The 13,776-nt window shown below is 36.1% G+C and overlaps 1 protein-coding gene across 14 annotated transcripts in view; it reads left to right on the forward strand.

Annotated features, from left to right (window-relative positions):
• TCF4 (transcription factor 4) overlaps positions 1–13,776 on the forward strand; it is a 354,769-nt gene that overhangs the window by 229,004 nt on the left and 111,989 nt on the right. For 7 of the 14 annotated variants that reach the window (XM_065889300.1, XM_065889292.1, XM_065889296.1 and 4 more), the window contains 2 exons: positions 2,624–2,753; positions 3,239–3,288. The exons of 1 other annotated variant lie outside the window; for it this stretch is intronic. In XM_065889300.1, the coding sequence (XP_065745372.1) occupies positions 2,624–2,753; positions 3,239–3,288 (180 nt within the window). Of the gene's footprint in view, positions 1–2,623; positions 2,759–3,238; positions 3,293–13,776 lie in introns of all 14 variants that reach the window. 6 more of the 14 variants (XM_065889293.1, XM_065889298.1, XM_065889308.1 and 3 more) reach the window with 3 other exon arrangements.

Below are 13,776 nucleotides of genomic sequence, written 5' to 3' on the forward strand. Positions count from 1 at the left end.
TATCTTAATTTTCCCTAGGGGGGTGATTAGAGCCTCCCTTAAGTGTGAGGAAATGCTTATTTTTGTATGCTTTAGAAGAATGATTCTATTGTCTGAGTAAAAGAGAAAAAGGAACAAACAGATCTAAAAAGAAAAAAACAGGAATGTGCTTTGTCAAAAAAGAAAAAAAGGAAAAGAAAGATTAGCGCGAGCCACTATATGTTTGTAAGTGCTGTCTGCTCTCAGTCCTGTCACTATACATAGTTCATGTCATGTAAGAGTTGGATGCGTGATTTATTTACAACTGGCCCATGAAATGACTTTCTTTAAAATTAACAGCAGTGAGGTCAGCCACAGCCAGTTAGCTATCTAGTTATCATTTTATATTTTTCAAGCTCTATTGTGAATGCTGCTCAAACACAGTACAGCAAGCCTGTTTGTTTTTATGTTGACCTATTGAATGCATCTACTTTCTTGGGAGGGAAAACCTTTGCCACCAGGACCAACAAGAATTAAGCAATGGTTAAGCTCATTAAAATGACAGGCAAGCTCTTCGACCTATCCGCTCAGCCCTTTTTGGAATATTTTGTATAATTTTAGAAAAAGAAAATTGCAGAAATAGGGGTAATGTCTAAACTACGGAGTTATCAATAATATCATTTTCAAACTCCTCTTTCCAATGACATGAAGGCTCATTTGTAGATTTCCCAAACTGTAAAGAGGTTGTGATTTAAATCATTCATGGCTTTATTGATGGAAATTGCAAAGAAAACTTGGACTGAAGTAAACAGACTGTCAGTAAGATTTACCAAGAGCGAAATTTCAGGTTGAGATTCTAAAATTTTTAAATGCCACTCCTAAAGTGATAAAGAAATCATTTGATGTTATACTGTTGGATTCCTGATTTATAGAGAACTATTACAAAGAGCCCTCTATTTTAGTTTGTCATTGCCTTGCATTTTGTTATCTTTCCTAAATTCGGAAGAGGCAGTAATTGAATATTCGGACGTCAGATTTTTGTCTGGTAAATGATCTGGTTGTATCAGGTGTTTGCTAAATACTAAGATAATCGAAATGTGTTGATACTCAAAATGTCCTTCCATCCTAAAATCTCATCCTCGAAGTTTTATTTTAAAGTAATGTTTATTATGTGCCCCTTGGAAAAGTCTTAAACTGGAAGCAGTGAAGGCAAGCTTGTCAGTAGCTGATTAATCCTTTATATATTACTCATCCAGCCCTCACAAAAATCCCTCGGAAGAGAGACGTTCTCTTTATGATATTTAGCTATATGGTGGTGGAAAGGGGAGGTTTGAATTTTTGATTTTCCAGCTTATGGGTCATATTTGACCAACTGCTTTCACTAGAAGACATGCCACTTTGTTGAGCTATTTAGGAATCAAAAAGACTGTCTTAATTTAAAACAAGGACCCTTTGTTTTAGTTGGTGACTGCCTTGTGAAATTTTTCAGTTCTCAGCGGGTTAACCAGGGAACAGGGGCAGAGTCATAATTGGCCTATTTAGAGTATTTTGCATGTGAATAGTGTGTTAGTGAAGCATCCCTAAGTCTGTTGTGAGTGACATGGTGATTAGAATTTAGATTAGGGAAAACACATTCTGTACTTTATCAAGGACAGTAATTAGTTCAGTCAGTAAAAGTTGATTACAAGTAACGATAAAGTTAGATTTTTAGTACTTAATTCTAAAATTTCTTTATTAAATAGTAAATTTGTTCTTAATATAAATGGTAGTATCTACACTGGTTTTCTTGCATATCAGAATAATTAAAAGAACAATGTGTTCAATGCAGAGTATAATCAGGCGATTTATATATTATGGGTAAGTTTCTATGTAGCTTTTAGAGACTGTGATACTATTATATAATTTTTCGTATGTCATCATTTTCGAAAGCTTAGTGATTTTTCACGCCATGATAAGTCAGTGATATTTGGGAAAGTTTTCTAGTGTTCAGGTAAATGTTTCATTTGTGGGGATGTGTTTTAGTTTCTGACAGTCCTCAAGAGGGCATTCTGAAGTCCTTTAATGTGTTCCTGTTAGCTTAGAATGCCTACTATTTCTATAATTTTGTGAGTCAGTGTGAGGATTTGAATTTCCTCCTGGTTCAGTTGGCATTTTCTGTTCCGGGGGTGCTGTGTGAATTCGTGGAGGGTCATGCAGAGAGACAGAGCTCCCAGCTGAAATGAGCATCTATACTCTCCCCCAGCGTGAGCAGCAGGGGGAAATGGTGTACGTTCGAAAAATCAGATTCTCCCTGGTTCTTGTTAAGGGAAGGGCATGGCTAGTTCCCAGATATGAGCCTATCTCTAGATAAAGAAAATATTAGCCTTGCATAAATGCCCTTTACTTATAAGATGAAAACGTTAGTCGTCTTAAAAGATGAAAATCTCATTTAATGAACATCACTGTCTACCTTCCTCTCCAAAGTAAAGAACTTAAAATTCACAAACTTTGGGATAGCTTCTAAGAGGGCTTTTCTTTTGCTTTCTGTCATGTTGGGTTTTAATTGTTCCAGCTTAGCAGATGCTGTTCCCTTTATTGCGTTGGTTTAAGTACTAACAATCAGTTGGGGGGTGGCAAATGTAAAAACGTAACCTTATATGTTTGTTTTTCCTTTTTAACCTTTTAGCAGAGTCTCCTTGGAGGTGACATGGATATGGGCAACCCAGGAACCCTTTCGCCCACCAAACCTGGTTCCCAGTATTATCAGTATTCTAGCAATAACCCCCGAAGGAGGCCTCTTCACAGTAGTGCCCTGGGTAAGGTATTCCTCTGTTTGAATGCCTGAGTGATTATTAGTAGCTTTTTCTTCTTTTTCTTTCTTTCTTAATATCATCCTCTCAAACTATCCTCACCCCGCCCCCCCAAAAAACCATAAAATTGTACTCAGTTGTCGGGCTCATGACTCTCCCACCACCCTACCCCAGTAATACGTTGGGTGGGTATGTTAACTTACAGTAGCAGGAGAACTATTTTGGTGTATGCTTATTTCTTGTTTTCTCTTGGCCGCCCATCTAAGGAACCTCTTTTAAAAACCAGAGCATTAAAAAGTTAAATCTCTTCATTTTTATGAAAGAGGCAGGATTTGATTTCTGCCAGAAGAAAAGATGATAGCGGTACCGACATTTTGCTAAAGTCACGATTTAAGAAAATCTGGTCGAATCTAAATGGCTTCGTGGTATAATCTCTTTTAGTTAGGAGAATGGCATGCAGGGGACCTCACAGCCTCCTCATTTTCTTTCAGAGGTTCAGACAAAGAAAGTTCGAAAAGTTCCTCCAGGTTTGCCATCTTCAGTAAGTACTGCTTGTTTCTGCTTTGTATATTGTTTATTTTGTTCTGCTTTGTATTGATGCCAAGGAGATAGCAGTAAATGAGGTTCCATCCGCCAGAGCGGTGTGTTTATCTAGAATGTGGCCGAGGTAGAAATGGGCACCTCCAGCCACCTGACCCATGTTGGAGTGATTAATTGCATATCCTGGAAGACGGGGTGGGTGTGTTGATATTCAGCTGGTTAAGCTCTGAAGAGAGCCTTGAAAAGGTGCCTAAAGTTGGAGGAGTTTTACCTGCACAGAGCTTTCAGGAGCATGAGTATTAGTTTCACGTGTTGGTTAAATTCTTTGTTGGTATTATGATGATTTATGGATTTGCATGCGAAAGGAGATTTGTGGAGAGGATTTAGGAAAAATTTACATGGGTTTCAGCCCAGAGTGCAGGGAGAATGTCTCTATTTTCTAGAGAGGGGACTGAATAAAGGCTGCAAAGGTAGCTGCATCAGTAGCCATTTGTGTCTGGAATACCAGGTGGCAACTAGAAGAATCCAGCTGGAACCAAAGGCATTCTGGGTCGTTTTAATACCTGGTGCTATAAGCAGGGGTTGCTGCGGTCTCTCCAGTTGCCAACATAGCAAAAGTTGGTTGTAATCATAGTTAAATACATGATATCTTATTTTCAATCCATATATACATTTGTTTTTTCAAATTCGAGCTCCTAGATAATTAAATTTTGTTTAGAACTGACCTGTTTCTAGAAATTTCCCCCTTATGTAGAATAAAACTATGAGTTTCTCTTTTCTTTCCTTGTCTCCTGCTTACTTTCTCCTTTTTTTTTGTTCTTCCTTCCTGCCTATGATATATTTCTATATATATAGTTTTAATTTAATTCTGTGTTCTGTAGGGCACTAGTGTTCATTGAAAAGAATGCTAATGAGCCTTATAAATTCTTGTACTCTAAAATAAAATTATATTTAGATTTCTGAAAATAATATTACCAATCAGTGCTCGCATATTAGTTTTATTTCATTTTTAATAAATTAGAAGAATAATAGGTTTTGCAAATGTGCTGAGATTAGATTAACCCAAACACCTGTGTGTTTGACTTGATTTCAGTTCAGTGCATCCAAAAAATTATTAAGCGAATATATCAGAATAAGTCTTATCAGGGAGAAAAAACAAATTTTGTACGCTGATTATCATAGACTCGGTAATGTTGAAGAAGCGTCACAAAATTATCCATAAATATATAAAAATATTGTGTAAATAAAACTGCCAGTGGTGTATAAAATAGTCGCTTTGGACTACCAATAAGTCATTTAAAAACATACTGAGTGGTTTATTCTTTGAATTTCTGTGTCGTCTTGAAATTGGCTAATATCCCTGCAGGTTTTTAGAAGCATATTTTAAGCTTGAAATTTGTGGTAGATTTAATGTAGATGAAACTTTAGCTTTTAATAGCTTTTATGACAACTTCAAATGATATAGTCCTCACAGCTGTTTACATTTTAAACATGCCTGAACCTAATACGGACAGTATTAAATACAATAAGTGGACCTTTGAATGTTCTAAAATGATAATATAGCTCTTTGCTATAAAAGCCATGCAAAACTTAAAGCTATAGTACACTGTTTATGCCTCATACTCAAATAAACTTAGTTTATTTTTTCCAGTGCTAAAATTATGCAGAAATTTACACAGTTTCTAAGGAGTGCTTTGGTGTGGCAGTAGATATTATCTATCCATTTAATCATTGTCAACAACAAGTTCTCATAATTCATTGTAAATTTTTAAGTATTTCTGTAGAGCTAACTGGCTACTATAGAAAATTTCACTGGTATAGTTTTTTCCTTTGCTGTTAAGACAATTATGTGTTGCTGATATGTTGTCATATGTTCAGAAGTATAAAAGTATCTTTCCTTTCTTCCCAGTAAATCAGGAACTGAAAATGTAGTTTGTATTATTTAATTTTTGGCTTTTGGTGGTCAGTTTAGGGTTTCCTCTTCTTTGAGAATTTATGTTGGCTGAACGTTTTAATTGTCCTTAAGGAACATTTTGGTATTTTGGTCCATAAGGAACTCTTTTTTGAAAGATAAGGAGGAAAACTCAGTTGAAATGGAAATTTTATCCTTGTTATTTTTTCGTTTGTTTGGTTTTTTGTTTGTTTGTTTTAAGCAAGAAGAAGTTAGTTTGGTTGATTTTAGAATCCAGTCATCTATTTATTGTCATTACTTAAACAAATCTCAGCTCTCTTTTAATAGCAGTTTAACTTAGTTTATGTTAGCTTTGTTATGTGAATTGGATTGCTTATTACTGATAACAAAATCCACATGCCTTATCACTGCACAAAATATATATTTCAATTTGATCTAAAGAGACGACCTGTATTAGATACTGTAACACTTTTGCCCCAGTAGATCTATATTTTTGTATATTTAGACCTCTGCCATGCTTAGTCCTTCTTTTAAGCTCAAATAATTTTTATCCCATGAGATACTTCTAAAACTTACTTCAATATGTATGAATATTTTTATGACAAATAAAAAATTGGGGATAATAAAAGGTTTCTTTTGGAGTGATTATGACTAGATAAAGACATTTATATGTTTTCTTCAATACATATTTACCATGATAAATAGTAATAAATCTGTCACAATCTGTTCTGTCAACTCACTTTTTTTTCTTCTTCTTTTCAAAATGGGCCCTTTCTCTTCCTTAACGTAAAGGAAGAAAATTTAAACGGTAACATCTGTAATCAGATATTATTTATGGCAGGACTAGGGGACAGAGACTGGACTTCTCTTGCCGCCATTAGGCTGGATCTTTGCAGGAAATTGGGAGAGTGAGGGGCTGGACTGGCCCTGTTTTTGAAAATAACTGCAGCATCTGTGGGAGAGAGAAAACATAAGCCTGGCCCAACATTGTGCCATGGATCTGGCAGGATCCTTGAATGTGTTTGTACTGTGCGCAGCATCTAGAGACCTCGAGTCACTGTGGAAGCATGACAGTGATAGGGTGGCGGAAGAACCAGCCTGCAGGGTCGCAATGCACAGGCGCAGTGGAGGGAAGGGAGTCTGTCCCCTTGGAGAGCAGAGGCCTGTAGTTAGGGCTGGGGTGATGTTTTTTTTAAAGGAAAGGCTGTGTGAAATTGACAACTATCTAATTGCCCACCGGAGCCCTGCTTAGTACTGGGGAACATTTTTGTGCTCTCTCTTCCCATTTTAGTATGTTGCTCTTTTCAGCCACATCTCAATGTCTTATAGCCCTCATCTTTTGATAGGACTTTAACAATATAGCTTTGTTTTTTTTGTGGAACGCGAGGATTTATCTTGCCTATCTAATGTCTTGCATTTGCACGTGAACTTCTTTGTTCGATTTCTACATGTTGTTTTTTTTGTTTTTTGAAGCCATACATCATCTTGAACTTAATAGCTTTCAACTTTACTGCTCCGTCCAGCAAATTTCCTATCTTTGTATAGCCTAAGTGTCATATGTATTGAATCATGAGTTAGTGCAGAGAAAATTATACTGCGTTAAATCACATTTTTTGACAAAATGTCCATGATTCTTAGAAATTAACATGGAAGCATTAAAATCTAGAAAGCAAAAAAAAATTTTTTTTATTTGGTGCCGTTTTAAAATATTTTTTCCAAACACACAGAAAAAACACAGAAACAAAAGACATTGTCTTTCAGAAACTTTAGTGTGCCCACCAATATGTAAACACATAAAATCTTCATCTTCTTATAATTTGGAATGTTTCAAAATGATATACATTTAACCAGAAACTATTAACAACTACAACCATTCTACTTCAAGCATTGGTGGAATTTGTCTCCACTTCAAATTCAGTTTTGAAACTTCAGTGACAGTCTCACTAAGATCCCCAGTTAGAATCCCTGAAACTTCAGAATTCTCTAGAAATATGAAGTTTTATCTTTAGAAATAGTCTATGACTTTTCTTATTACAGGCTATCTTTTTTTTCAAACTGCACTTTTTAAGAAAGTCTGTGAAATTGCAGTTGTTTTTTGGTTTGATTTTTGCCTTTAAATTCAGGAAGATCTAACAAGCTTTGTATTAAGTGGTCAGAGATAATTTTGAACACATGAATTTTAAGGAAAACAATTTCAACTATCTTAAAGAATCTAAAATAAGATTTGGATCCTCCAAGGAAATTTGAGATATGAGTTAATCATTAGGTAGACTCGAAAAATAAAAACTCAATGTGTATGAGATACTTGGGTTAACCAGTTTTTTTAAGGAAAGAATTTTTAAATAAAATAAAATCTTAAAGTCTGGATGAGACATTTTTTCACAGAAGAGATTCTTAGGAATATGAGGAAAAGTTGGATAATGCTGACAGCATTAACTGTTCTCTCTGTTTTCCATTATATGAAAACCTTCATATTTGAAGGTTGCAAACATGACGTTGAGGTTATACCCTCAGCTATTTTTAGAAAAAAAAGTTTTTTTCTCAAATGCTTGAAGAAATCACAAACAATTTAAAAGATAAGTTGGTAATTTTTAAAATCTTATTAGAAGCCTAGAAATTTTATATGATTGAAAACCTCAGTACTTAAAATACTTAATTTCCCCCATCACTTTTGAAATTGATCTCAAGGAAATCATAATGATGCTTTTTCAGGAGAACAAAATTTTAACTTGAGTGATAATACAACTTTTGCTAAAATAAAATTTATGTTGATTCTAAAGTGAACTAGGTGTCAGCCACCTGGGCACCATCCTGTGTAGAAAAGTCTAGAAGAAGCCAATTGTGTGATAAGCTATAAAAGGAGGGGCCTCTTCAAAGTTCATTCCTAGAGAAGTAGATACTTTGTGAAAAAGTTTAACTGTAGGTGTTTGCGTTAAAATGTCAGGATAGCTCATAATAGTTAACTTTAAGCATAGCGTGCCCATTTTCTAATGAATGATATTGAAATATGAAGTGTGGATATTAAAATTATGCTTATTTGTCATGAAAATGTATAGGCAGAAAGAAGGTAAAGGATAATGCAATTAAGTCATCCCAAATAGGGCAAAAGAATTATTCACAGAATTCACACAGAATATGTAACGTGACATTGGGGGGAACACCTTGAAAGTCGAGAAAATATTCATCACAAAGAAAGTATTTATTTTTTTTGTTCAGTTAATACTGAAGTCATTAAACCAAAGGCTTCAGAAGTTTAGCATGTACATTAATCAGTCTTTTCCTCTTCACTGCAGTTATAGGTTACAGAAATTAAGGTGTTTTTTTTTGAATTGCTGGTTATAGGAGAATCTATATTTAAGTTTTCATTGGGGGTACTTATTCCATTAAAACTATTTCAAAAAGCATATAAAATTCATACAAATATACAACACCTAATCCATTAGGCATTCGAATCTCTGAGGAGTTTTCTAAAAGATTTCTATATTTTTGGTTCCAAATTTTGGAATAATGAGGGTTCTCTTCTACTATCCTCCCTGTCTTGAAATCCAATTCTGCTCCCCTTAAACAGGTGTCTTCTGGTGTGTGTATATTTTAAATATAAAATGAGAAGAAACATAAAGGAGAAGAAAAACTCTTCAGTTAACTGTGGGTGAAAGGTTTGTGTATTTCTGAGCTCGGCTGGGATTATATTTACAAATGAAAAGGATGTATGCCTGAAACACTCCAACAAGACACAACCACCTAGCTATTTCCACAATGGAGACGCCTTCTCAGCCAGCTTTGTCTGATTATTCTACTAAGCAAGCTCTTCTAAGGTGGTACAAATGATGTCTCCCCTCTCACCCCCATGTGTTCTTTGATTTTTAACCAAGGTTTCAATATTTCAACCGCTAAGATTTTTGTTGAAATTTCGGAACAATAGCATTTAGTGTAAAACTGGACTCATTTGTTGAGAAAGGAGAAATACGTTTCAGGGAACTGTTATTTTGAACCTTATTTTCTCAGTTTTACTGAAGAGTACATTTTGGTGTGAAGTCTTGGGCTCCATCTGAGTGGTTTAATTATTAAGAAGCTAAGAAGCTGCTATAAGGCTGATTTACCTAGAGAGAGAATTATGACAGGCTTGTGAGTGTTTCGAAATTATAAAAACTTGTTCTGCAGCATCTGGCTTAACTGTGCATTTATTTTGTATTTGTGGAATGATAGAGATGCTTGGCTTGATATTCGGTTGAATATCATTTTAAACTTTTAATATTTCATCAATTGAAACATGTCTTATTTTCTAACATTGCGAAATTTTCTCATTTTTCCCCCCGATTACTGACAACTCTGCTTTTTCAAGGTGTGCCTTCTTGCTTTCAAGCAATTCTAAATTTTTTGTTTGAAAGTCATGAATCAAAGTCAGATAGAAATTCAAGGACTTTAAATAAGATGCTCTCAGAATGAATACGTAGCAATAATCCTGAAAGGCGTGAAGAGTTTCTTCAAAAATAGCAAAGTTTTATTTTCTTAAGGCAGGTTAGATTCTATCAGGCTGTTGACAGACACTTGCTGTGTTGTTTTATTTTAATAAATTGCACTGAATTCTTAAACTGAACATAAAGTTGCATTTCAAAGCAATAACGTGAAATTCTCAGCCTTGATCCCAACTGTCCCAGTGTATGTGTGTATACACGAACATGCTCATTTTAAAAGGAATGAGAGCTTTTCTAAAATTCGGTGCAAAGTTTGTAATTTTAAATACTCCGGTATTTTATCTCAGAACAGCAGCATGTGAATGATTCTGATTTTTTTTTTTTTTTTTTTTTTTTTTTTTTTTTAGTTACAGCTGTTGCATAGGTGCAGAGCTATTTGAGGAGTTTCCTGCTTTGCTAGAGCTTATACTCCCTCTTCAGAGAAATGAAGGTAGTGCAGAAGATTCTGCATTTTGGAAAATTTCAGGGTTGGAAATAAAGATGCTTTAAGTTTCAAGGAGAAGCATCGATTGGAATTCCGAGAGAATGTGCAAATTCGATTTTGAACAGAACCTTTTACGGATTCCATTTCCGTGCTTTACAGGCACCCACTATTGTCTTTCTAGTCTAATTTTGTCATCTGAGGAATTCATCATCAGTATCCTGCTAGGCTTGAAACTTGATCCATAAGCGTTTACTTCGAGAGTAATCAGAGGAGGATCTGTGTGTGGATTAAATTTCACTCAATTTATTTTGAGTGTTCAGTGCAACAGAAGAATAGGGACTTTTTTTATGCAGCCCCCTTCGTAGCCAAGTATAAAGAAAATTTTTTGGTGTGTTGCCCTCTGTCAATTGTTTTCAGCCATGGTGATGAAAAAGCATTTCCTTTGTGAAACATGGACTCAGAAAGACTTACGTTTTCTCAGAAAAATTACCCTTGTGGTACCTGCCTTACATGCACGTACAAAACCTGTCACTGTCACCACTTGCTGCTCCTGTCTAGGGAGTTTAGGAAAATGCTGTTCTGGAGCAATTATTTTGATATAATCTGAGACAGAGTTTCTAACTCTCTCCCGCGGCCTCCTCCCTCCCAGCCCATATCATTCTAAATATGCCTCCTGGATTATACTTACAATAATATTGTAATGGCTTTCATTCTGCCAGTTGGCACAGTTTATCATTGTGTCATTAGCTGCTGTGAGAAGGCAGTTTCAAGTAGGTGGCTGATTCCGAGCGGTAATGTTTTCCAGTAACCCTGTTTGGGGAATGCAGCTGCCTCACAGGTGCTCAGGTGTATAAGCCCAGGGTACAATAATATTTTCTGGCTTGCTCATTATTGAAACAAATTTGAAGTACAAAATAATTCAGTAATAAGTGGAGTATAAAAATTGGGGCTTTATGGTAAGAAAGCCAAATGGCTTGAGATGTTAGCAGAGGAGATAAAAATAAAATTTGTCTAAGGATGCAGCAGTACTTAATTCATGTCTCATTTCTCCTGGAACTGAGATTTTAAAAGAATATTCATGGCCTGGTGATGAAGACTTGTTGAATCAGTTTGAATGTTTTCAACCATGAAGCTAAATAGGAAAATAAACCTATTTCTGTAACTGTTGTAGTATTTGAAAGTATTGTTATGTAATAAAAAGGTACACGTTCTGCCACTTATGTCACGCTTAACAGTAAGGCATCTGCTTGGTGAGTGAAATTTCAGTACCAAAACCTGTGGGTTCCTCATAGAGTACCTTTATGTGAATTTTATTTTTAAATGTATACAAGATGTTGCCACATAAAATCTATAGCTTAGTCGATAGTGCTAGGCAGAAGGAAGCAGAATTAAGCATATTTGTTATGAGCAGATATAGTCGGAATTACAAAATTCAAACCCCAATAAGTAATTATTTTACAAACAATGCTATTTTGTTTTCCCTTTCATAAATTACATCAACAGTCTAGCTGTTAAGCGGAACCCTATAATAAACTGGGAGCACCCAGGTGGGAGGGGGCAAAAAGCATTTTTAGAAGTTTTCATTCATTCATTCATTTCTTTCTTCATTTATACTTATTCAAAGCATATTTTTCAACTAAACTAAAAGCCAGACATGCCATGTATCATTGAACAATTCAATGTAGTGTCACTCACATCCCAATTTGGGGAATGGCCTTAGCATTTTAAAGAGCAGGGCTGGCCTTTGGAGAAAGTTGTACCTATTCAAAAAATTAAAATCACACCCAGTGTAACACAGGGACGTTTTGTCCTTTAGGTTTTTTATGGAGATGCTGAATCCCCCTACTCACTTGTAATCACCTTGAAGAGAGTAAAGGTCTTGTTTTATGTACATCTTTTTTTTGTCCCATAGAAACTCAACCCACTGCCTTCTGCGTATTACTTCAAAATATATTTCCAGTGAATGAACATAGGAATAAAAGTGGTAGAGTAGGGTGCAGATAACACCACTAGAAATGAAGGGATCTTCCTAGTTTAGTGTCTAATATCCTCTACTTACTCACTCAGCGGCCTTGGTTAGGTCACAAACCTATTTTGTGGTCTATAAAATAGATAGAAATAGTGCCTGCTTAGTGAGCTGGTTGATGTTGGTATACTAACAGACCCTTAGCACAGTGGTGATTCTGTATCACACACTGAGCACTTTGCACCTATTCAGTCATTTATCCCTACACCATCCAATTGAGACGGGTACTACTGTTTATTCACGCATAAAAGAATGGAGACACAGAGAGGTGAAGAAACATGGCCAAGGTGACACAGCTAGTAAGTGGCAGAGCTGGGATGGTGACCTCGACAGTCAGCCTTCAAGGTTTTCTGTGTCCTTAACCATGAGGCTGTAGCTGTTTGCAACACTTTGTAGACCAGAAGCTCTCTACAGCCTGGCTGATGCTCATTTAGCAAGTATTTGATGATGTGGAATCAATTAAATATTCAGAAATTTCATCTCACTGTAGAATGACCCTCAATACCTCTAAGTCACTGGTTATTATGCACCACTTTGGCCCAGGCAGATCCCTTAGAAAATCCAGACATTCCAGAATAGCATTTCTGTAATAGAAACAGTATCATCTAGTGGTTAAGAGCATGGAATCTGATCACTTGGGTTTTTAAAGTTGGCTATGCCACTTACTAGTTACCCGGCTCTGGGCATATGATGTAATTATCCTTGACTACTTCCCTGAAAAATGGGGAAAATATCCATACCTCCTAAGGATATTGTGATAAGTAAATTACAAAAATATATATAATGTGCTTAGCATAGCCTTGAGGCCTTGTAGGTATCTAGAAATCAACAGCTAATGATAATTGTGATAAGCGCACTGGCGACGTAACAGAGTAACCACTAGAGAAAAGCATGCAGCTTGTTAGCAACAGAGCAGAAACTAAGACCAGGGTCTCAAGTGCCTTCAGAAAAATTCTACCTAATGGAGGCCACTGGCTTTTTCTCAACTTAGGAAATATAGTGAGCACTTTCTGTATCTCTTTGTCCTTACAATAGTATCTCCATCCGTCCAAGACACCTAGTCAGCCTTTTGAATCATCCAGCTTCATCGCTCAGCAAAGTTTGTGTTGGCAGGGCGTACTCCATCTTTTTTCTTTTGAAAGAGGACATCAGGCCAAGATGACGGAGTCCTCATAATTTGATTCTCTCTGCCAATCATTTGTTTAGGCCTAAATCAGCCCTGCCTCTAAGTGATAAGGAGATACATGCTTCTGATTTCGTATTCTATCAACGTCATCCTGTAAGTGGCCAGAAGCGGGGCTCCCGAGTGATGCCCGGGTCTCCCTTTGTAGGGCTGGCTCTGGTACCCATAAAAAGAGACGGTGAGGCCTGGGGTTTTGAATTCATCTGACAAGACGAAGATACCTTGACTAGGTGGGTGCGTGTGGCAGTTTGCTTCTCTTCTAAAGTAAAACAGAGTTCGATTTGTTTAGGACTGTTTAGCTCCATTTCTAACGTGAAACAGGATTATTTAAACAGACGTTTTCAGGGAAAGTCAAAGAATTGGGGGATTCTGTTCTTTGCTGCCTAGTAATGTGTTTTTTTCTCAATGCCATTGCTGAATTCATTAGGGGAAAAGTATTTTTGCTTGTCAGCTGTGGGAAACCTAAAAC

Source organism: Phocoena phocoena, chromosome 13 (assembly GCF_963924675.1).
Source record: "Phocoena phocoena chromosome 13, mPhoPho1.1, whole genome shotgun sequence".
Lineage (NCBI taxonomy): Eukaryota > Metazoa > Chordata > Mammalia > Artiodactyla > Phocoenidae > Phocoena > Phocoena phocoena.